The following is a 25,277-nucleotide window of genomic DNA, read 5'->3' as shown; positions in this document are numbered from 1 at the left end:
TCCAGCATCTGCAGTCATTGTTTTTACCTCGTTGATTTTAACCCTACTGCGAATCCTCTTGCAAGGATGCCTGCCTTGAAGAAGTTTTCCTCCTCTCTCTACAAGAATCTCAGGGAGTCTCTCCACGCTTCAGGCTCTCTGCCTTTATTCCTGATGAAGGCTTTTGCCCGAAACGTCGATTTTGCCTGTCCTCGGATGCTGCCTGAATTGCTGTGCTCTTCCAGCACCACTGACCCAGAAGCGGGGGCCTGTAGGTTAAGGCCTCCCTGTACATGGATGACATCGCCGTTTTCTGCTCGGATCCGCTATCCGTGCGCAGAATCATGTGCATATGTGACCAGTTCGAACGGGCCTCGGGGGCCAAGGTAAACCGAGGCAAGAGCGAGGCCATGCTCTTCGGGAACTGGGCCGACCAATCCTCGATCCCCTTCACCGTCAGGACCAACCACCTGAAGGTGCTGGGTATTTGGTTCGGGGGGGGTTGGGGCGTGCACCAAGTCTTGGGAGGAGCGTATCACCAAATTGAGGCAGAAACTGGGCAGATGGACGCTACGGTCGCTCTCCATCGCGGGAAAAAACCTGGTCATCAGGTGTGAGGCACTGTCATTGCTATTATATGTGGCACAGGTCTGGTCTTTCCCAGAACCTGTGCCGCTGCAGTCACCTGGGCCATCTTCCAGTTTATATGGAGGTCAAAGATGGACCGGGTCTGAAGGGACTCGATGTACAAAGATCTGGGCAACGGGGGAAAAAATACACCCAATGCCAATCTCACCCTGATGGCCATCTTTGTGTGTGGCTGCATCAAGCTGTGCGTGGATACCCGGTACGCAAACACCAAGTGTCACTACGTACTGAGGTTCTACCTGTCCCCAGTGTTGCGAAGGATGGGCCTGACCTCGCTACCGCAGAACGTTCCGAGTAGTTGGACGTTCCGCATCACCTGTCCTTCATGGAGAAGTTTATGAAGAAAAACACCTTTGACCACAATCCATCAGGAAGTGGCCAGCACGTAGTGTCCTTGAGACCCTTCAGGAAAAGGAGAGGGCGGATCCTATCAAGCGGTTCCCTGAGCAGACTGTCAAAGGCAGAAGAAGTCTGGAGAGGAATGCAGTGGTGTTTGTCGAGGTTCGTCCCGAGCAGCGCCGTGATGCGGGACTCCGTACTCTACGGTCTGTTCCCCAGGACGCACACCGAGACGAACATCAACTGTGCCCGGAGGATCATCAACTCGGCGAAGGACACTCTCTGGGCGGTCCGAAACCTGTTGATCTTCCAGCTGAAGGAGTTGACCCTGACTGAGTGTTGCAGACTGGCACATTCCAAGGTCCAGGACTACACGTTGAGGGACACGCTGAAGCTTGGGGCAGCTGCCGCCAAGGTGCGGTGGGGAAAGACCACCGTGTAACGTCTGCCTGCCTAAAGAAGAACAGGGGGCCCACGCAGTCATTTGGGCTCTGCTGACACCTAAGCTAAAAATGTAATCATACAGACCTGTAAATAGGAATGATTACTCTGTTTCGGTCTGCAAAGAAATAGAATGTTTACACATGTATGGCATGTCCAACTGTACAGACCATCAAATTATTTTATGAATAAAGTATATTTTTGAAATAATAAAAATCTAGTCCCATTTTCCAGCATTTGGCCCACATCCCACAGAACCCTTCCTATTCATATACCCATCCAGGTGTCTCTTAAATGTCATAATTGCACCAGCCTCCACTACTTCCTCTGGCAACTCATTCAATTCATGCACCACCCACTGTGTGAAATAATTGTCCCTTAGGTCTCTTTTAAATCTTTCCCCTCTGACATTAAACCTATGCCCTCTAGTTTTGGACTCTCCACCCTACAGAAAAGACCTTGTCTATTTACCCTATCCATGCACCTCATGATTCTACAAACCTCTGGAAGGTCACTCCTCAGCCTTCGATGCTCCAGGGAAAATAGCCCCATCCTATTCAGCATCTCCCTATAGTTCAAACCCTCCAACCCTGGCAACATCCTTGTAAATCTTTTCTGAAACTCTTTCAAGTTTCACAACATACATCCTACAGCAGGGAGACCTGAATTGCACACAGTATTCCAAAAGTGGCCTAACCAATGTCTTGTATAGCTGCAACAAGACCTCCTAACTCCTATACCTAATGCACTGAACAGTAAGGGAACGCATACCAAACACCTTCTTCACTATCCTATCTACCCGAGACTCCACTTTCAAGGAACTATGAAGGTACTGTACTCTAAGGTCTCTTCCAACTCAGCAACATTCCCAAAGATCTTACCATTAATTGTATAATGATTTGCCTTTCCAAAATGCAACACATCACATTTCTCTAAATTAAACTCCATCTGCCACTCCTCATCCCTTTGGTCCATCTGGTCAAGATCCCATTGTACTCTCAGGTAACCTTCTTCGGTTCCACTACACCTCCAATTTTGGTGTCATCTGCAAACTTACTAACCATACCAGCTATGTTCATATCCAAAACATGGCCAAACAGTTTAAGCATTAATTTGCCAATCCTCAAATAGCTGATGACAAGAGAGAGAGAAACACCTGGTCAGCAATGCAACAGATAGAAAATTCAAGCCGCTAGCATCACTATACATAACTATGGACAAATCCAGCATATAGAAACATGAATAGTGTCCTGTTGACTCCATCAGCTGGGCAGTTGGGGTGAATGAGATTGCTCTCAATAACAGTGAGCTCCAGGGTGGCTCGGGGATGCAAAGTGGCAAGGTGTAAAAAGCTTGAGAACAACACATAGTAGAAAATAAATCAAGGCAATGTTTCATGGAAGCTCAATCTGCTAGATACAATGAGATAAATATATATTTGTTGCACATAAAAGTGATGAAAATCCAATATGTTAAAAATTGAAATTAAGGTGGCACAGTGTTTAGCACTGATACCTCACAGCGCTAGGGACCATGGTCTGATTCCAGCCTTAGGTGACTGCCTGTGTGGAGTTTGCACGTTCTCCCTGTTTATTTATTTTGGGTACTCTGGTTTCCTCCCACAGTCCAAAGGTGTGCAAGTTAGGTCGATTGGCCATGCTAAATTGCCCTGTAGAGTCCAGGGATGTGAAGGCTGGTAAATATCCTACCCCCATGGTAAATATGGGGGTAGGGTGGGATTCTCTTCAGAGGGTCAGTACAGAATCAATGGACTTAATGGCCTCTATCTGCACTGTTGGAATTGTATGAAATCATTGTTATATTATTCATAAATAAATAATTGTTATGAGAATGTACATCCAGAGTTTCACATTTTATTGCTGCACTGCAGTGCCCAGGAATTGTCAGTCGACCTATTACATGGAGCACAGCAAAAAGGATACATGAAGTTACAACATTTTAATTCGACAATTGTGAACAAGTCATAACATTAAGCTTTAAAAGTTCAGAGTTAAAAAAGTTACCTCAGTCGATAAAACTAAGTAAACCAATCACGCATGTGGAAGGGTCCAGAACTAGCAAGTAATGTTAAATCCTATTAGGTAGTGTAGATTCATTGACTGATACAGCAGAGAAAACGAAAATTCCACCCGTTAAGCCTTTGCAGTTCTTGGAAGAACCATCCAATTATTGCATTCCCCTACTTTTTACAATTAACCCTGTATTTTCACATTTGTTTGTCCAGGTCCCGTTTATTGAAAATTATTAAATCTGTTTCCATCTCCTCTTCCAGACTTTGCATTTCAAACTATAACAAGCTGTGGCAGAAAACTCATGAGCCTCCTTTGGGTTTTATTTTGCTGATTATTATAAATCTTTGTCCGGAATTGGCGGCATAGCTCTTTTGAGACTTTCATGGAATCGTAACTTGCAAGTCCCGACTTTATTTCTGTGGGGGAAGCCATGCAGCAACTTATTTTTCCCTCATAATATAAATTTTTAAAAAAGAAAATAAAATAGCTTTGGATGATATGAAAGTATAGGCGACCACCTTTCTTGAAAACATTATTTCTCCGCTAATTTATTGAGTCAGGGTTTCCCTTCCCCCTGGGATCCAGCAGCATCCCGCGCGTTGCCCCAGCAACCACCTCCCTCACTGGTAACGGCACCTTGGAATAAACTATCTTCTCATTGGTCCTTTTCAAACGCAGCAGCGAATCAGAGCGATGTTTAAATGTCAGTGGCGGTTATTGCCGCTGGGTTCGTCAGGGCTTTAAATGAATTTATTTAATTAATAATTTAATTAATATATTTATTGTTTGGTTGTTCGGTCCGTCGAAGAAGCCGGAGGCCGAGGGTTAAGCGATGTCAGTGAAGAGTTCGATTGGGAATCCTGAGGTGTGCGGAAAGGCTTGAACTCTGTCAGGGGAGGGGATGAGATGGAAGAGAAGGAAAGGAGGGCATACGGCTATTCGACTGTGTAGGCCTCACAGTTTGGCTGACCCCTGTCTCCCACCAATACCTACTCCCGAGCCCCTTGTCTTGATGAGCCTGCCCCTTCATACTCTCGCCATTCCTGTAATGACCTGCCCTGAACACTCCCTCTTGCACGTTGTGCCCATAGTCGTGAAAGTCAGAGGTTTGCAGCAAAAAACTAAAGGCCCTTTAGCCAATTGAGTCTGTGCTGATCAAAAAGAGCCAACCAACTACTAAGTTTTACAGCGCTTGGCCTTGTGCTAGTGTACATCCAAATTTTTCGTCAATGTTATAAGGGTTTCAGCCTCGACCAGTTTTACAGTCTGAGTTCCAGATTCCACCACCCTCTGGATGGGAAAAAAAAATTTTTCCTTCTCAGGCGACATGGAGTTTGCATGTTGTCCCAGTGTCTGAGTGGGTTTTCTTTGGGTGCTCTGGTTTCTTCCCACAGGAGAAAGTGAGGACTGCAGATGCTGGAGACAGAGTTGAAAGATGTGGTGCTGGAAAAACACAACAGGCCAGGCAGCATCCGAGGAGCAGGAGAATCGACGTTTCGGGCATAAACCCTTCTTCCTGAAGGCTAGTGTGCCAAAAGCTGCCTTTGCTGCCCTGTCTACCTGTGACTCCACGTTCAGAGAACCGTGCATCTGAACTCCAAGGTCCCTTTGTTCTACTACACTCCTTAAGGCCCTACCATTCACCATGAACTCCCACCTTGATTTGATTTTACAAAATGCGAGACTTCACACTTAACTATATTAAACTCCATTTGCTATTTCTAGGCCCACTTCCCCAGCTGATCTAGGTCCTGCTGAAATTTCTGATAACCATCCTCACTGTCCACGATACCTTCTATTTTAGTGTTCCCTGTAAACTTACTAATCATGCCTTGTACATTCCCATCCAAATCATTGATACAGATAACAAACAGCAATGGACCCAGCATCGATCCCTGAGGTACTCCACTAGTCACAGACTTCCAGTTCGACAAGCATCCTTCCATTATTAGCCTCTGCTTCCTACCATCAAGTCAATTGTGTATCCAGGTTGCCAGCTCCCCCTGGATTCCATGTGTTCTAATGTTCCAGAGCAGCCTCCCAGGTGGAACCTTCTCAAAGGCCTTACTGAAATTCATACGGACTATATCTACCTCCCTGCCCTCATCAACTTTCCTGGTCACTTCATCGAAGAGCTCTAACAAATTTGTAAGGCATGATCTCCATGCACAAAGCCTCGCTGACTATTTATAACCAAACCCTGTCTTTCCAAATGGATATGTAACTTATCCCACAGAATCTTCTCAACTTACCTACTACAGATGTAAGGCTTGCTGATCTATAGTTCCCAGGTTTTTCTTTGCAGCGGTTCTTGAATAAGGTCACAACATTCGCTACCCTCCAGTCTTCCAGGACCTCGCCTATGGCCAACAATGATGTAAAGATATCAGCTAGGGACCCTTCAATTCCTTCTTGAGCCTTTTGTTTGTATTCTTGGATATATCTGATCAGGACCAGGAGATTTATCCACCTTCATACATTCTAATATATCCAACACCTCCTCCACTGTGATATGGACTACCCCAAAGATATTGCCACTAATAACCCCAAGTTGTCTTGTCTTTCTCCACAGTAAACACAGAGGAGAAATATTCATTGAGGCCTCGCCCATCTCCTGTGGTTGTATACATATGTATCTATTTTCATTCTTAAGGGGTCCTATTCTCTCTCTAGTTATTCTTTTTCCTTTAATATACTTAAAGAATCTCTTTGGATTCATTCCAGACATCTCAGCCAAGGCTATCTCATGCCCCCTTTCAACCCTCCTGATTTCCTTCTTCAGTAAGCTCCTGTATGTCCTATGTACACCCAGGGATTCTCTTGATCTCAGCTGCCTGTACCTGAGCCATACTTTTTTTTTCTGGTCAAAATCTCAATATCTCTTGTCATCCAAGGTTCCATATTCCTCTCAACCTTGCCTTTCACCCTCAGAGGAACATATACACCTTGAACTCTAGCTGCCTCACTTTTAAAGGCCTCTCATTTGCCAGACCTCCACCAAACTACCCCAATTTAGACTAGTTTTGTTCCTCTCCATAACTATATTAAAATAAATAGAACCAGTAGTAACTATTTTTGTCATCTTTTTTCTCCATAGTTTCTGAAGAAAAGAGTTGTACCAAATCCAAAATATCATTATGTTCGAGCACGAATTGATACTGGTAAGTGGATTAAATAATTGCCATGATTTGTCAACTCCAGTTGAGACATCAAAATATTCTGGGGACATTGGAAAAAAAAAATCCAGAGAACCTTGTTAGGATGTGCAATATTTTATGAACAATAATCCATGAAACATTTAAAAGAATTGAGGGATCTTTTAAGAAAATCACTAAATGGCATAGAGAAAGCAGAGAAATGAAATTAGAATGGACAGCTCTGCACTGACAGAGGCATGATGAACTAAATTTTTTTGGTCCAGAAATTGCCATGCTTGTAACCAAAAGGGAATGGAAAAAGCATGTTCGATGATGGTGGTGCAATATTCAAACGGCATTGATACACTAGCTAATTTTATGAGTTGATCATTCCGGATTGTTTCTGAGACCCACTGCAGCCTTGACATAACATTTTTGATGAAGGTGAGATGTGAGGGAGCATTTCTTTCCCAAAGGTTTGTTTTCCTTATCTATCTTGGCCAATTAATGGAATGTGTAGATGAACTAAATGTATATCATGTTAAGTCATGAACCATCTGATTTAAAATGCAGTGTTACTGGATTTTACTTCACTGCTGATTATAAAGGAATAACATATTCTGCATAAACTGCCTAATCATGGAAAATCTGAGAGTATCATAAGTGGGAATCGCAATCATGCAAGTCACAGCTAATGTGACCCAACTGGTAGCATTCTTGTCTCTGGGCTAGCTACATATGGATTTTAGAAGGAGGTTTCAGGAAAGTTTGAGTGGAGGAACATTTCAGTCTCTGGCATGTGAAGCCTAATCTTTCCTAAACATTCCTGCTCCTTCCGGTGCTATTAAAAAACCTGAAAATCTCAAGCTTTTCCTCTCCTCTGATTTTGTTCAGCTTGGTATGAACTATGCTGTAGCTTCTATACTCAAACCAGATCTGAAATTGTAGTTGGAGAGCAATGACACCCAATCTCCATAATTCAGGAAAAGCCCTGCTAGCTTAGGGTAACCTGGTTTCCATTGAGTAGTTAGGATTCATGTTGGTTTTCATTAAGTAACAAACATGTGAACTTGCTGTTTCGGCCAGGACATAAAATGGGTGTGATCTAATTGACAGGCCATTGAAGTCAGTGGAAAGGCAATTAGGCTGATATATACAATAAGCAGCTGATCACATATCACCAATTTTGGGCTGCATCATCATATTCAATTTCAACCTTGTATTTAGACTCGAATTGTATAGGCTACTGGTGAGGTATTTTTTATGTTCCGCTTTAACAACTCCACTTTTCGTCCTGATGTTCTAGATTAGGAGGGAGTTCATTGATGGTTGATTGGAATAATGTGAATTTACTTTTGAATTTAGCTTGTATTCCTTAAAAAATATTAAAGAATAATCAGATTTCAGTGTTCAAAATAAGGAAAAAATATTGATAGAACTTTGACTTCCAGGATACATAAAAATTAATCTGATTAAAAGCAATTGCTGAAATAAAAATCAAACAAATAGTAGAAAGAATATGGAACACACTGTTCCTGGAAGTTTCATGCGCAAAGTCAATTGATGAACTTAAAATGCAGATGGAAAGTTACCTGGGAAAGTCCAGTATTAAAATTATGTAGTGAGGGGAGGAAATCAGAATTTGGACATATTTTTTATTCAACTTGTCAGAACTGTTATTATACACTTGTGATTCCAGGTCTACTAGTTCAAAACTAAAGAATTTAGACATAGAGCTACTAGCTAAATGGGTATCAGGTTTGACTCGATTGCCCTACTCCTGTTTTTTGTGTAACAATTATTTTTAGTAATACCACTTTAAGGTGCATGAATGCAGCAGATGCGTAATAACAATGTAACAGAAATGCTCAAAATCTTTATCAGTCTTAACTCAATCCTAGCATTCTGTCCTTTTGGGACAAGAAGTTATGGATCAATTTCTATTCCAGGGAGATGACGGTGTAGTCTAGGCTGTGATCTCAATGCAGTATGAATGGAGTGCAACACTTTAGGAAATGGCTTCTTTTGAGTGATGTGTTTAAACCAAAGCCATACGTCCGCTGAGGTAAATGCAAGGAATCTCATGGCATGGTTTGGGAAAGACTAGATAAATTCTTCTGGTGTCCTGGATAATATTTAGGAACAGAAGTACTCTATTTAGCCCCTCCTCCCTGTTCTACCATTCAATTCGACCATTTTTCATAACTACATATACTTTGCTCCATATCCTCAATGCCTTTAGATAACAAAAAAAAACAAATAACATTTTCTTATCAATCTCTGATTAAAATGAATAATTAAACCAGCTGTTCATTGGGTACCCATTCTTTTTGAATACACTGTATAGGTGATTTTCCTCTGCTCTGCGTAGTTCCTCTCTGCTGCAGTCTGTGATGGCTCATTGAAATTTCCCTAGCTGCCCTTGAGAAGGTGATGGTGAGCTGTTTTCTTGAACCTCTGCAGTCCACCTAATGTGGGTTGACATACAATGCCATTAGGGAGGGAATTCCAGGATTTTGACCCAGCGGCCGTGAAGAAACAGCAACATATTTCCAAGTCAGGATTGTTAGTGGCTTGGAAGTGGTGGGGGGAGGGGGTTAGTTGAAGGTGGTGGTGTTCCCATATATCTGCTGCCCTTGTCCTTCTAGATGGGAGTGGGCGTGGATTTGGAAGGTGCTGTCTGAGGAACTTTGGTGAATTTCTACAGTGCAACTTGTTTTCCTGTGCTGTTCTCATATCCTTGTTGTCATAACTACCGAGAAATCAATGTACTGCTGTCTTGTACTATCAATGAATGAACATCCACAGCCCTCTAGCACATTCAATTTCAAACATCACTACCTCCTCATCTCAGTCCTAAATGGCTTGTCTCTTATTTTGGATGGTGTTTGATTGATTTGGATATTTGGATCTGCTGCTACTGAGCATCAGTGGTGGATGGAGTAGATGCTGGTGGATGTGGTGCCAATCATGTGGGCTGCTTTGTCCTTGATGATGTCAATCTTCTTGAGTGTTGTTACGGCTGCACTTATCTAGACAAGTGGGGAGTTTTCCTTCCCACTATAAGATTTGTGCCTTAGATGGTGGACAAGCTTTGGGGAGTCAGGAGGTAAGTTACTCGCACAGTATTCTTCGCCTCTGACCTGCTGTTGAAGCCACTGCATTTATGTGGAGAGTCCAATTGAGTTTCTAACCAATGATAATTCCCAGGATGTTGATAGTGGGGGATTCAGTGAATGTCAAGGGATGTTAGCTAGATTCTCTTGTTGATCGTCATAGATTAGCATTTGTGTGGTGTCATTGTTACTTGCCACTTGTCAGCCCAAGCCTGGATGTTGTCAAGATTTTGTTGCATTTGGACATTGATTGCTTCAGTATCTGAGGAGTCGTGAATGGTGCTGAACATTGTGCTATCATCAGCGAACATCCCCAATTCTGACCTTATGATGGAGGGAAGGTTATTAATGAAGCAACTGAAGATGGTTCAACCATCTTCAGTTGGAGCTGCGATAACTGACCTCCAACAACCATGACCATCTTCCTATATGTCAGGTATGACTCTAACCACCAGCACATTTTCCCCCTGATACCCATTGATTCCAGTTTTGCCAGGGCTCTGGGATGCCACACTTGGTCGAATGTAGCCTTGATGTCAAAGGCTGTCGCTCTCACCACACCTCTGGAATTCAGATCTTTTGTCCATGTTTGAGCCAAGGCTGTAATGAAGTCAGGAGCTGAGTGGCCCTGGCGGAATCTAAACTGGGCATTGCTGAGCAGGTGTTGTTTGATAGCATTGTTGATGACACCTTCCATTATTTTATGATTGACAGTAGACCGATTGGGCGGCAATTGGCCAGATTGGATTTGACCTGCATTTTATGTATTGGACATACTTGGGCAATGTTCCACATTATCGGGTAGATGGCAGTGTTGTAACTGTAGTGGAACAGCTTGGCTAGGGGAGCGACAAGTTCTGGAACACAAGTCTTCATTAGTATTGTTGGAATGTTGTCAGGGCCCTTAGCCTTTGCAGTATCCAGTGCCTCTAACCATTTCTTGATATTACATGGAGCGAATAGAATTGGCTGAAGACTGGTATACGTAATGCTGGGGGCCAGTGGAGGATGCCAAGATGGATCATCCACTCAGCACTTCTGGCTGAAGATTACTGCGAAAGCTTCAGCCTTATCTTTTGCACCTCTTGGGCTCTTCTATCATTTGAGGATGGGGTTATTTGTGGTGCCTCCTCCTCCAGTGTGTTGTTTAATCATCCATCACCATTGTTGCTGCTCAATGGAGAGATTTTGAATCTGCCATTATGGCTTGAGAAAAATGGAAAATCCTGTCTGGATATTGAGAATCAGATTTTATCATTCTCATGATATTTTCCAACATTGCACTTCCTCACTCCACTCCACTCCAGGACGGGAAAATTCCACCTTTCAGTTCATTGAAATAATGCTAAGTACTAGGAATAAATAGCACAGAAGCATGTCATTGTCCCCATGCTAACTGTTCTGTTAAGTTGCCCAATTCATCTTTGGTCTGCCCCTATAACCTGTAAATTTTTACCCTTCAAGTATTTATTCAATTCCAATGTTGCAACTGAGTTTGCTTCCACCATTCTTTCAGGCAATGTGTTCCCAACTTGCTTTGGAAGCATGTGTGTTTCTTTATGTTGATTCTAATTTTATAAACATCACTTTAAACCTGTGTCTTATGGTTATTGATACCTAAATCAAATCACCTCTATCAAATCTCCTAGAATAGTCTTCTCCATGGAGACTGTCTGAGCTTCTCGGTCTTCCCACATAACTGAAGTTCCACATTCCTGACATAATGCAGAAAATATTTCCTAGAATTTTCAATACCAACATCTTGTGATCCTCCTTAAATTCCATCATCAGAATTGGGCACAAAACTCGTGAAGATTAAATATCAGCTGATCATAAAGGTTTAGCATATCCTCTTTACTTTTGTACTTTCTGCTTTTTTTAAAGCAAACATAAGGATCCATACGTTTCTGTCTATACTAGCCTTCCATACTTGTTTTGCCACCTTTTAAACATTTGTCTGCATAAACCCAAAGCTCTCTCCTCTTACTTCCTGCCAAAAAGTATTACTCGACACTTCATTTCTCTACATTAAATTTAATCTGCAAGATGTCTGTCTATCTCCATACAGTTTTCCTGAAGACTGTTACTGTCCTCCTTACTCTTTACCAACTGTATTTCCAAAATTCCTGTAATCTCCAAATTTTGAAAGCGTTCCAAGTATCCAAATTAACTGAACACCATCCCAAAATAAGAGACAAGCCATTTAGGACTGAGATGAGGAAGAATTTCTTCACTTGGTAGTGAATGTTTGAAATTGAATGTGCTGGAGGGTTGTGGATGTTCATTCATTTGAAGTACAAGACAGTAGTAGATTGATTTCTGGGTAGTTATAACACCAAGGATATGAGATTAGCACAGGAAAACAGGATCAAGGTAGATGACGAACCATGATCTAGATTGGTCGAAAAGGCTCAAGGGACTGAAAGTTTTACTGTTGTTCCTTGCTTCTGTTGAAAAGAATAGTGGTTCTATTACTGTCACCTGGGCAACCCCATTATATACTTCAGCTGGTCTTGCAGCATCTGCGAAGAGAAATCAGAGTTAATGTTTCGGGTGCAGTGACCCTCCCTCAGAACACTTGAGGAAGTGTTCTGAGGAAGGTTCACTGGACCCAAAACTTTAACTCTGATTTCTCTCCACAGGTGCTGCCAGATCTGCTGAGCTTTTCCAGTATGATTATCATCTTTATTTTGTCTAATATTGCAATTAACTTTTATTCCTACATTGACAACATTCTCTTGTAGTGAAGACAAGTGCAAAGTACTCATTTTGTTCATTTTGTATATTTTCTTTAACTTCATACACTTATTGTCCTTTTGGTTCCTAATTGACCCCTCTCTTCCTTTGATGATGTTTTCGCTATTAATATATTTATGAAAGACATTTGTGTTTCCTTTTATGTCAGCTGCTAGTCGGACCATAGACCACAAGGAATTTGAATAGGTCATTTAGCCCTTTTGATCCTGCTGCGCCATTCAACAGGGTCATGGCTGATCTGACAGTCCACATGTTCACTTTCCAGACAGTCCTTCAAATCCTTGGATTCTCCTGCTGATCAAGAATCTATATACCTCAGCCTTAAGTATACACAAGGATTCTGCCCCCACAGCTCTGTGGCAATGAGTTCCAAAGACTCTCAACCCTCTAAGAGAATGAATTCCTCCTCCTCTGCGTTTCTGTGTACTTTGATATTTAGCTTAGTTCTGTGCGATATTGCAAACCTTACATGTGACACAAGTAACCTTTCACTCTCTTATACTGTCTATCTCTTTTGTCATCCAGGGAAAGCTTTCTTTTCCCTACTATGCAGATGTTTTCTAAACCTGAACTATTGTTCCTTTGAATATCTCCCATTATTCACTTGCTGTCTTGCCAATCTGTTTTTGAGTCTATGCCACCTTGTTCAGATCCCCATTCAACTAACTGATGTTAAATCTCCTCTAGTCAAATATTTTTTCACTTTGTTGTTCCTTGTCCATTTACCATAACTATACCAAACTTGTTGTTGTAATAATTCACAAAAGCTTGTCCATTAAAGCATTGCTTCATTTGACCAACCTCACTAGCCAGAACTAGATACAACTTTGCTTCCTTCCTTATTGAGCTGGAAACAAAAGTTCTCTTGCATACATTTCAGTAATACCTCTGATAAGATAATGGATATGAAAGAGTTAATGTAGTGCTAAATTTAATCTCTGCTTGCTGGTGTCAAACAGTCACAGGGGTGTGTTTTAGAGCAGCTCATAGGTACTCCAAGATTAATGACTGAACCTAAGAAGAGGCTCCACTGAGCAAAGTCACTTATTGGAGTGAGGTTTATTTCACAATTTCAGTATGAAAGAAGTCACAGATTTCACAGGCCTGCATGAAATGTTTTCCATCTGTGATACCATTGAAGAATCACCTGAAGATAACTCAAAAAAACTTGAGACAACAATTGAATACTACAACTAAAATTAAGCAATATGGTCCACCTGAGATCACTGGTGAACTTTGATTTGAACCAGTACTGGTAGCACAGTTGTCTGCCACACAAAGTGGTAAGGCAGAACTCTACCATTGATTAGAAAACCAGGACAAATAACACCGAACATGATGAAGACGTCCACAATGTCCAACCTCTTGAGAGGAGCTATGTGTGTGGCCAGTACATGGTACTAAAGATGAAAATATCTCTTTCTTCACAATTGTCTGCCATGAAGGACATCCTTGAAATCAAAGGTCCTCCAGGTAAGGTAATGGATCACCAACAATGATCAGCATCAAGGTCAGCAATCCTCAAGCCAACATTTTATTCATCTTCTAAGTCCAGAATGAAGACATTCTGGGAGGATTATCAAACTACCAATTTGCCTGAATTTGTGGAGTCGGAGGGGACAAGTATAATAGAAAATGTAATATAACCCTTTATACCATTGTTTAACATGTTAATTAAGTGGAATCGAACTTGGAGGTGAGTTGCTGTATAAGACAATGAATATAAACTGGTTAATACAGCAACTAAGCTATGTAACAAAGCCACTGGAGAGTCTTGAGTCTTGGGCAAATCTACTTGGAGGCAGTCATGTTGTCTTCTCCTGTGACCATCAGTACAATGTGACTTGCATATACTGGGATGTCATAAAACTTAGCATGTTACCCAAGATGAGTGCCTCTTCTGCTCAGACTTATTTGTGACTTATTCTTCACAAACTACTGGGAAGTCCCGAGACTAGCATAGGAAGAAAGATAGCGATATTCTATCTAAGGCACTCAGCCTTATCTCTTCTATAAGAACCTCCTCATTGTTCTCTACCCTGTGACTGTCCTAATTATGTTAGGATAACTGATGTCCCCATTTTTGGTCAGCAGCTAGAAAAGTAACATCTTGTGAAAAGTTACGGCATAGCTTATCAATGCTTACTTTAATAAAGCATTTTAGTAATATGAAACAAATCTGCCTTGACCTCACTATTAAATCTTCCCTTATGTTACTTTTGCTACCAACCAATTCAGCAGAAAATCATTTTTCCAAAATAAAACCTTATTCAGCTATAAAAGTTGAATTCTCAAGCTTTGGGAATTGGTGCTTGTCCTGCATTAATTCTGAGTGATAATTTAATATCCTTGCTGTGTAACCATTCTGACTTTTGATGTATTTTAATTTAAACACTTATTTTTGCAGGACATAGCCTTTCAAAGTATATGGAAAAAATTGAAGAATTAAGAAAAAGTAAGTGATGTTTTTTCCCATTGAGGAATAATTGTGCTGAGATGGCAAGTAGTGAATAGTCTAGAATGGTATATAATATAAATGTTCACAATGAACAGGGAGTTAAAATGACACTTCCAATAGTTGTCGCACTGGTCCTCAGCTATCGATGAGATGTTTGTTATTGTAAAGTTCGGCATAGGGTGCAAATTCAAAAAAAAAGGAGAAACAAGAGCAACACATTAAAAGATAGTTAAAAAGAGAAACCAACACAAAATGTGGAGAAACTCAACATTTCAAGACTTTTCACGAGCTAGCAAATAATAATAGGTTATTTTAAAGCATGGTCACTATTATTGTGCAAGAAAATATTATGACTAAAATGCAACAGGAGTTTTTGCCATGTAAGACAGTCTTTTTCTGTACCTCTTTCTCCCATTTCCATCCACCAGAATAATACTGAGCTAAATACTCAAGTTCTTTTACTCTCCTTGCACCTACCATATGCAGAACAATGCACAGAAAGTTAATGAATTAATGTACCTTCCTGCCATATTATCAAAATATGGATTTTTAATTTAAACACACAAAAATACAGTAAAAAAAGTGAAAGAAACATTTTCCAAGCACCATTTTTCGTCCTGAATGGTGTAACTGCTATCTAGTGTCGTGTTGTAACTGACTCACAGGGTGCACACGAGAGCATGCCTGAGGTGACTAATCTGATTTCTCTGTGACTCAGGAGAACTGTTTATTGTACGTAATGCTGTAGCTTTGCAATTGTAAATTTTCTTGTAAAGCCCTTTCAGTACCTTTTCTAAGTAGTTTTGATGTCAGAAATTCACCATGTCAGGCACACATGAGAGTTAAAGGAACAGTTTTCCTTTTTAACAAATTTTGTTTTATAGGAAATAATTTTAAACAACTGTTTATGTTGAACCTCTCTGCAAATAACCAGTGATCTTCACAAAATTTATTGAGTTTGTAAATCTTTATTGGCACTTTTCTCTTGGTGAAAGGAATTAAAGATGGACTCTGAAAAGATGCCAGATTTTCTCATGGATAAGCAACACTGTCTCCTTTTGTTAACACAGTTAATTGCATTGATCAAAACAGTAACTTCACTATGTTGCAGGTAATCTGAGTGCTTAATGAATAGCCTTCAATAAATGGCCCTTTAGTTATCCAAGACAAAGTCATTCCACATAAGATGTGCAAACTGAGCACAGCATTTTGAGCAACCTGTAGGAAGACTCAAAATTGATGTTTTAAACAACACCAGTAAGTTGGTGTTTATCAGCAGCTAAAATAGAAAATACTTTTTGAATATAAGGTTTGCTTGAAAGTAAACCTGCGTAATGTCAACCATGAGCTGTGATGGATCACCAAATAGTAAGCAAGATCAAGGTAAGAGTGTTCTTTTGTTTTATTCGCGCAGTCTCAGTGATAATTATTCTAAAGGGAATGATAATATAGTGAAGTGCAATGGTGAAAATGTGCTGGCTAGAATTGCATGGGGAGGATTCACAAAACATGTGGTGAAATTGCAGAACTACACTCCTGGTAGGAAAAGCTTCAAATCCAGCATATAATTAGAGTGAAAGGAAGAGAGTAGTTGAAAGCCTGTCAGATATTTGTTATATACCAAGCCAATATATTTGTATTGGCCCCTCACAACACCATTGAGTTTTGTGCAAACTTTTAAAAGTGTTTTAAATTTTCTTTTGCCTTTTCACCCATTACAGACTAACTTGCCAGTATGAATGATTTAAAATATTTCCTGTTGCAAGCATGATATGAAATCATCTAAAACAGATGAAAATTGAGGAAAACTGAATTCAAACTTGCAGAATTCTTTGTCTTTATAAATCATCTATCATATACTGCCAATTTAGAGGAAACTAAGCCACTTCTGTCCAGACAGACAAGGACAAATTCTGACTAAGCCTGAAATTATTAATATAAATAAAATTAATCTAATGTATAAAGCTATGTAAGAACTATTTGATGTTAGAAGGTTTTCTCTGAGAAGGCTGACAATTTAAATAGTTTGACATTTTGTTGTAAGTAACACACTGATCATACATGGTATGTCAATAAATATATAACCATTTATTGAAATGGAGGTAAAACCAATAAAGTAGTTGTGAGCTTGATCCTGTTAAATATTAATCTATTTTCTTAGCATAAACATTCAACAGCTCTAATTATATTAATGTTGAAATTGTCTAACTGCTACATGATGAATGCAGCAATTTATTTTCCAAATCAGTCCCAGTTATTACTATAATGTGTCAGTTAGTGGGAATATTTGGTCTGGCTCAGTATACTGTTGAAATGAGTGATCGGTGGATAGGTCCTGAAGTGACAGAAGCTGAAAAGTACAGTGAAGGTTTGGATATCCTCATCAATATTTAATAGTTCACGATCAGCTCATTGGTCCAATGTCAAGATCATCTAATTGTACTACTAATGTAATCAATAAAATTGACTATTTAACATTTGATTTAGGGTCTCCACATCCATACAGTAGATACCTTTCCATACTCTCCAAGAATTGTTTGTTGCAAAATGAATCTTCATTGCAAAATTAAGCTTTTATGAATTTTGCAGTGTTGAAATGAGGGTTTTGAATAATATTTTAATTTTTTTTCTTCTTAATAGATTATAGATATAAAAGAGATGAATTATTCAAAAGGTTGAAAGTCACCACATTTGCCCAGCTGGTAAGTGCTCCCATTTATGGTTTGTTGCCTCATGGGATTTACGAGATGTCTTAATTGAAATATTGAATCATTTGAGTTTCAGTATAGATATACTTCTTTGTAATGGTTCAATAATGTTTATATTGTTATTTCTCTTTTCAGCAACAATAAAGTAAATGTCCTGTGAGATTGACAAGAGATGTTATTGCTCTCAAATTTTTTCAGTTTGAAAGACTTGGGTCAAACAACATAAAGTTTACAACATTAACTCAAAATTAAAATTTCATTAATATTTCTTCAAGATAAGATTATTTTCAAGGTATTTTCTCTCCTTCATTTTTGATTTCTATTTGTGCTGCTCTGAATTAACTGCTGAGGTTTAACAGATAATATAAAGAAACACTGGAAACACTCAGCAGGTCAGGCAAACCTGTGGAGATTGATGCAAAGTTAATATTTCAAGTGGCTGACCTGTCATCATAACTGGAAAAGGTTCAAATCACAACAACTATTAGCATATACAGACAAAGAGAGAAGGGAGGAATTAAGAAAAGGGATTGAGTGAATTAAGAAAAGAGTCCGTATCAGTGAGGAAAGTAAATTTTCCTTCCTTGTCATTTTCAAATTCTGTCTAATTTGATGTGCTTGATAATACCATCCACCTCCTAAGGCCTGTCCATTGTAGCCAAGTGGGTGAAACTAATCTTATTCCTTTTGTATTCTTATTCTGTGCTACTCTTATTTATCTATTCATGGCTTCTCTTCTGGCTCCCACATTGTAACCTTTGTTGTTTCCCATGAATCTTGGCCCCATCTTTCTTTCAGCAACATGCTGCTGCTGAGCATCATCATCCAAAAAACACAGCAATGTTTACATACACTAATGCCATCCAGCCCTACCTTTCTCGATGTCTTCCATTGCTGATGAATTATTAGATTGTTTCTCCATATCCACAACTGGGCAGAAATTTCTTTCTATTGAATATTAGGAAATGTGAAACTCTAGTTTCAGTCCAATTCTAGTTCTTAGCTACTGACTCCAGTCATCTCTCTGACAAATGTGAGATTAGACCCTCTGTACACAATGTTATTCTCACATCTCACCCTGATATGAGCCTTCCATCCCACAATTGTGCAATTATTACAGTTGTCTATTTATGGTTCCATATCATAAGCTGAATTTGCTTGTCTCCACACATCTGCTGTGAAGACCTCTTCCATCAATTATTCCCTTTAGATTTGATTATTCCAATGCACTATTGCAATTTCCCAAATTCTACACTCCATACACTTGAGCTCATCCAAAACGTTGCTGCTTGTCTCTTAATTTGCAGCAAGTCCCTTCCCACATTTTCCCCGTGGACTGCACAGTTCAAGAAGGAGGCTCATCACTATCTTCTTGAGTGCATGATTCGGAGATGCCGATGTTGGACTGGGGTGTACAAAGTTAAAAATTGCACAAGTCCAGGTTATAGTCCAACAGGTTTAATTGGAAGCACACTAGCTTTCGGAGCGACGCTCCTTCATCAGGTGATCACCTGATGAAGGAGCATCGCTCCGAAAGCTAGTGTGCTTCCAATTAAACCTGTTGGACTATAACCTGGTGTTGTGTGATTTTTAACTTCTTGAGTGCAGTTAGGGGTATCCAATAAATTATGGCCTGCCAGTGATACCAAAATACAATAAATGAAGAGCAATAGAAAAATCTGTGCTCACAGAACTTTATTGGATTCCATTCAAGCAACATTTTGATTTTAAAATTCTAATTTTTGTTTTCAAATCCCTGTATGCTCCTTTGTATGCTGTACCACAGTGCACACGTACAGCAATGTAAAATGTGGAATTTCAGTTGCAGAAAGTTGGGGAGAAATAAATGTTAGAATATTGATTCCTTCAGAAAATTTAATTTTTTTTTAATTTCACTTGCCTTTTTGATGTTCTTTAGGTGCTGCAGGTGGCTTCTGTGAATGAACAAGGTGAACGGATGTTTAGCGAACAGCAACAGGAAGAAGGTTGGTATCAAATATCTTTGGTTATCTATTCTGTAGAATTATCTGCAATTAGAAGAAATCACTAGCATTTTTTAAAGTAAAGGATTTAGTAAGATACTTTGCCTTGTTTACAAATCTAAAAGGACATGACAATAAGCAACACATCACATCTGCCAATGTATTTTTATAATGCAACTTATTCAATGAAATGTAGCTAAAAGTTTTCACCTCCTTAACTTTGAATTGTCATGCAGAAATCCTCTCTGAATTTTTTTTAAGCTTGAGTTATTGTTTGTTTCATTCAGATTCACATTCAGTGCTTTCCGCACCAGAGCCTGAACTCCTTGCAATAAAGGACAATGAGGAACGATGTCCTATGGAAGTGCATCAGAAATCCCCTATAGAATTAATAAGTAATGAAGATTCAGTTGAGAAACCACTTTCAGCACGCTCCACTCTTCAAAGGTGAGAATTATTATGCTGGAAAAAGATCACGATGATGAATCTCTTCATTATCACAGTAATAGTTTCACTTGCCTGAAAATTGGTGAAGATCTTTGTATAATGACCTTCTGTAGCTTTAGTTTCATATTGAGGAATGAATTCTGGGTAGATAAATGATATTTTTAAAAAGTGAAGTAAAATTCTGTATGTCCAGAATCCAATGGGGTCAATCAATATCTTGAAGGACAATAATACTAACCTTTTCAGCTAGATGTTTAATTTCAGCCTGACTGAAATTTTAAATTACAGCACTCATTCAGATATGGGAAAGGTGAATGCATATTGTTAATGGCATTGGATTAATAATCCAAGGCCCAAACTAATACTTTGTATACAAGGATCCAAATCTCACCACAGTAAGATGGGGGAATTGAAATTCAATTGATAAATCTGGAATTGAAAACTAGACCAGATATTGTATGCCTGCAGGTTATGTTTTCAGTGACAGCATATAACTTGGATCTGGTGGCTAGCTCGCCATCTTTCTGTCTATGCCAAGCTTGCACCCATAGCACAGAAGGTGGTTGGGTGCTTACAATGACATAAACAGTTGCAAGACAAGTAGGTATGAGTCAACAACCCATTTCACTTTTTAAAATTATTAAATCAGCAGGAATTAAGGGCTTGACTGTATTTGGCATTTGCCCTTCATCCATCAAGGATACCAAAATGATAATAGTCCTCCCCTTCCTTTTGACCCATCAATACTTCAAAACCCACTCCATACCCCGCAAAGGTGTAACGAATTCTCCCCACCTAATGACCTTGACCAAAATTATTCTTAGATCCATAAGGACTCTTTTGTGAACCTGCCTGCAATCCTGACAACACTTGCTATTGAGCTCTGGCACTAACAGATCTGATGGGTAGTTGGTGAGTCTTCTGAGGGGCAGAAATCCCACTTTTCACTAGTTTAAGCCACCCATAGTCCAACATGACCGAAGACCAGGCTTCTTTTTGGTACATCAGCTTACTGGCAACTTTCTAACCGGGAAGGACAAGCAGTCTGCCCATAACCCCTACAATTTTTCTGTCATGAGTCACAGTACTGGTGCCACAAAAATGCCATTATTGTCATAAAAAACAATTTGGTTCACTAATATCCTTTAGGGAAATAAATTTGCTGCCCTTGCTTGATCTGGTCTACATGTGACACCAGACCCACAGTAATGTAGTTTACTTTTTGCAAGCTTTGTGAAGGTTTGTAGCTCAGGTTGAGGTTTAGGGTGTAGGTTTGCTCGCTGAGCTGTAGGTTTGATATCCAGATGTTTCATTACCTGGCTAGGTAACATCATCAGTGGCGACCTCCAAGTGAAGCGAAGCTGTTGTCTCCTTTTCTATTTATATGTTTGTCCTGGATGGGGTTCCTGGGGTTTGTGGTGATGTCATTTCCTGTTCGTTTTCTGAGGGGTTGTAGATGATATCTAGATTTATGGCGTTGTGGTTGGAGTGCCAGGCCTCTAGGAATTCTCTGGCATGTCTTTGCTTAGCCTGTCCCAGGATAGATGTGTTGTCCCAGTCGAAATGGTGGGTTTTTTTCATCCATGAGTAGGGCTACGAGGGAGAGAGGGTAGTGTCTTTTTGTGGCTAGCTGGTGTTCGTGTATCCTGGTGGCTAACTTTTTTCCTGTTTGTCCTACGTAGTATTTGTGGCAGTCCTTGCATGGAATTTTGTAGATAATGTTGTTTTTGTCCATGGGCTGTACTGGGTCTTTTAAGTTGGTTAGTTTTTGTTTGAAAGTGTTGATGTCGTAGCCCTGCACACTGATGTAAAAAACCACCATTTCGACTGGGACAACACATCTATCCTGGGACAGGCTAAGCAAAGACATGCCAGAGAATTCCTAGAGGCCTAGCACTCCAACCACAATGCCATAAACAAATACATAGATCTATCTATCAATCCCTCAGAAAACGAACAGGAAATGACATCGCCACAAACCCCAAGAACCCCATCCAGGACAAACATATAAATAGAAAGCAGGAGATAATAGCTTCGCTTCACTTGGAGGTCGCCACTGATGATGTTACCTAGCCAGGTAATGAAACGTCGGGATATCAAACCTACAGCTCAGCAAGCAAACCTACACCCTAAATGTAGTTCACTGTTAACTGCCCTCTGAAATGCCTGAGCAATCTATTCAGCTGAAGAGCAATTAGTAATTGACCTAAATGCTGACCTTGCCAGTAATAACCACTGAAAGTAAAAAAACTACATGTTGAACACTTCTTGCAGATAGTTGTAGTTTGTTAAAATTTTTAATAATTGTTTTGAAATATTTTCTAAGTAATAGTTTACAAATGTCTTGATGATCATGACATCGAATCATCCTCATTTCTTAAGTCATCAGCTTTCCTTTTGATTGGAGTTTACTCCTGGTAACGTGTAGATTTTGAATGGAGCCACAAGAATGTAAATCCTGACTAATAATTGATTTCTTTTTGAATGTTTCTCCCTTCCATAATTCAAAGCAATTGAGGTTAGTTGTTACATTACAATTGCTGTCCTTGCAGAAATCACCACAGACCCAACAGGGAATATTCTTCGCATTTTTGAATAATTTCTCTCCTGAACAGTGCTTTACAAAATAAGCTGCTGTGGGGTCGGGTGTAGAATTTCTAAACTACGGTTGTCCCAAAAGTGTCTAGTAGTCATGTTTTAAGATTTTTAAAATTTTTCTTCTTGTGATCAAATATTGTTTGACAATTGCTCTGTGATCTGTCAACAGTTTTTATTTTTCTCTGTAGTGTTATAAGTGGTGTTGGGGAAATAGATCTGGAGAAAGAGAATCAGAAATTGTCCCAGCCTGAGCTCTGTCTCTGTTCAGAGAAAACAGATGGACCGTACCCAGACTGCCCTTACTTGCTTTTGGATGTACGTGATCGTGATGCCTATGATCAATGTCACATTATTGGAGGTAATCAATATAGGTGAAAGTTATGTCAATCACTGGTGTAATACATGGGAATGCACTTTAAGTAGTCATATATTTGTTTTAAGTTGTCTTGCTTAGTATAACTAATACAGCTTCCTGTGATAAGTTGACAGAATACAGCAAATACTTATCTTTGTGTGATAACTGTATTTAGTTGATTACCCAGCTGTCAAAGCATCTGCTTAATTTATTTTCATTCTAAAGATTTCAATGGAACATGTGCTATAACTGGCAGGAGTTCTTCTCTGCCAGTTTACTGCTCATGCAACTAAGGTGAAAATGTGTTCTAATATTTTTACAGCTTACTGATGTCAATGAAGTATGAACTCTCTTTATATCAAAAATGATTTTCTTTATTTGCTTCTTATAATTTATTTTCTGTCTTATTTTGGTCAGAATATAGTGTTAATATTTCTTAAAACAAACTCCATAACCACAATATTCCCAATTAAATATGAAATAAAAAATTTAGTTTGCAGCTGTACCTAATATACCTAAAATAAAACCTAGGAAAAGACCTTTGTGTGCTGCCAATGCTGAAGGATTCAGGGTATCATGGTACTTACATTCATAGGACTAATAGATAAAAATCCTGTATTGTGAACTGCCCTTTCTGCTCAAATTTCTAATACATCCTCTCAATCATTGAACCTTTGAATCAGAGTGCAAATCATAATGCTTATAAAACCATACAATAGCATTTGCTTTAAGTGTCAAATGTGTGTTTTTCTTACCTTGAATAGAAGATATTAAATACCAACAGTTATTTAGTATGACTGAACATTTTTAAAGTGTTAAGTGTCACATGGATAATACACTTTGCAATTAAATTAGTGAATAATTTAAAGATGTTTTTCCCTAATACTGCTTAGGACAGCAGTGTACTCTGGATGGAATGTTACTGTGGAAATGCAAAAGAAACTAGCCTTGCGCATTATTAAGATTCACTGCTTTTCTAAGTCTGAATTTGTACTGACTTGGGGTCTCTCTTCCAAGACACTACATTGTGAGGTCAATCACTACTGTTGAATGATTAGTTGCAATTAGCTTTTATATGACATCTCAGTCAATTGAGCAAGTGAACTAGAAGAAGAATTTTCACTTTATGTATTACTGCAAAATATAATAAACACACACTAGATACAGGATTTTTATTTATGAGGATAGACTCTTGTTGTAAAACTTGGACTCTTACTTAAAACTGCTCAACCCATGCTCAATTGAAGTTGTTTAACCTTGTCTTTCAGCCTACAGTTATCCTATTGCAATGCTGTCCAGGACGATGAACCCTTATACAAAGGAGATTCTAGAATACGTATCCTTTAAATCTTCAGATCTGTGCAGTTAGTGGTTTGATTCTGAAATTAGGTTTCCAATCTATTAGCTGCTTGGAGAGACTAAAGCAGGTGAATTAGGTTTGATCTCAAACATGCTCAGAACTTGTTAAACTCAATGTTAAATCCTGATGGCTGAAACGTGCCTAGATGGAACATGGGGTGTTGTTCCTTCAGCTTGCTTTTCATCAGAATAGGTTGCATAGATTAAAAGGCAGGATGATAATGCAAAGCAGCACCCACCTCCAGGAATGTAATGCTGTTCAAATTGCCTTTGTGCAACTGAAGATAGATTAGAAAGAATTTTTGCTTATCCATCTTCTGTACTTTCCCCTCCATTTTATTCAATAGTCCGCATTGGTGGTCAACAAATATTTTCTTAATATTAGGAAACGGAAAGCCCTTTGACTTTTTGAACAAACCAAAGCTATTATATAGGAGGAGAAAGTGAGGACTGCAGATGCTGGAGATCAGAGCTGAAAATGTGTTGCTGGAAAAGCGCAGCAGGTCAGGCAGCATCCAAGGAACAGGAGAATCGACGTTTCGGGCATAAGCCCTTCTTTAGGATTATATAGGCAAAATGCAAAATAAAGCTCCCTTTTCATTCTCTTTCTCTCCACCCACGCAAACTTGGAGCAACAATGGAGAAGAGATGTTCATGTTTGCATCTGAAATTTTGTCATTGTTCTATAACCAAAAGAACTGTTTTTAAATCCAGCCCTTCGCATAGAGTCAGAGATGTACATCATGGAAACAGTCCAACCCGTCTACGCTGACCAGATATCCCAACCCAATCTAGTCCCACCTGCCAGCACCTGGCCCATACGCCTCCAAACTCCTTTTCATATACCCATCCAAATGCCTCTTAAATATTGCAATTGTACCAGCCTCCTCTACTTCCTCTGGCAGCTCATTCTATATATG

The 25,277-nt window shown here is 39.5% G+C and overlaps 2 protein-coding genes across 3 annotated transcripts in view; one reads left to right on the top strand and one right to left on the bottom strand.

Annotated features, from left to right (window-relative positions):
• mest overlaps positions 1-4,041 on the bottom strand; it is a 34,470-nt gene extending 30,429 nt beyond the window's left edge. Inside the window, exon 1 of the mRNA XM_043714026.1 lies at positions 3,432-4,041. The gene's annotated coding sequence lies outside the window, so the exon portion shown is untranslated. The remainder of the gene's footprint in view (positions 1-3,431) is intronic.
• An 84-nt stretch (positions 4,042-4,125) lies between these two features.
• cep41 (centrosomal protein 41) overlaps positions 4,126-25,277 on the top strand; it is a 44,698-nt gene continuing 23,546 nt past the window's right edge. For both annotated transcript variants that reach the window (XM_043714023.1, XM_043714022.1), the window contains exons 1-8: positions 4,126-4,305; positions 6,538-6,601; positions 14,858-14,905; positions 17,549-17,610; positions 19,535-19,601; positions 19,886-20,045; positions 22,832-23,001; positions 24,267-24,334. In XM_043714023.1, coding sequence (XP_043569958.1) covers positions 4,273-4,305; positions 6,538-6,601; positions 14,858-14,905; positions 17,549-17,610; positions 19,535-19,601; positions 19,886-20,045; positions 22,832-23,001; positions 24,267-24,334 — 672 coding nt within the window. In that variant the 5' untranslated portion in view covers positions 4,126-4,272. The remainder of the gene's footprint in view (positions 4,306-6,537; positions 6,602-14,857; positions 14,906-17,548; positions 17,611-19,534; positions 19,602-19,885; positions 20,046-22,831; positions 23,002-24,266; positions 24,335-25,277) is intronic.

Source organism: Chiloscyllium plagiosum, chromosome 23 (assembly GCF_004010195.1).
Source record: "Chiloscyllium plagiosum isolate BGI_BamShark_2017 chromosome 23, ASM401019v2, whole genome shotgun sequence".
NCBI lineage: Eukaryota > Metazoa > Chordata > Chondrichthyes > Orectolobiformes > Hemiscylliidae > Chiloscyllium > Chiloscyllium plagiosum.
The sequence above is the reverse complement of the archived record's forward strand: the minus strand, read 5'-3'. Positions and strand labels throughout refer to the sequence as shown.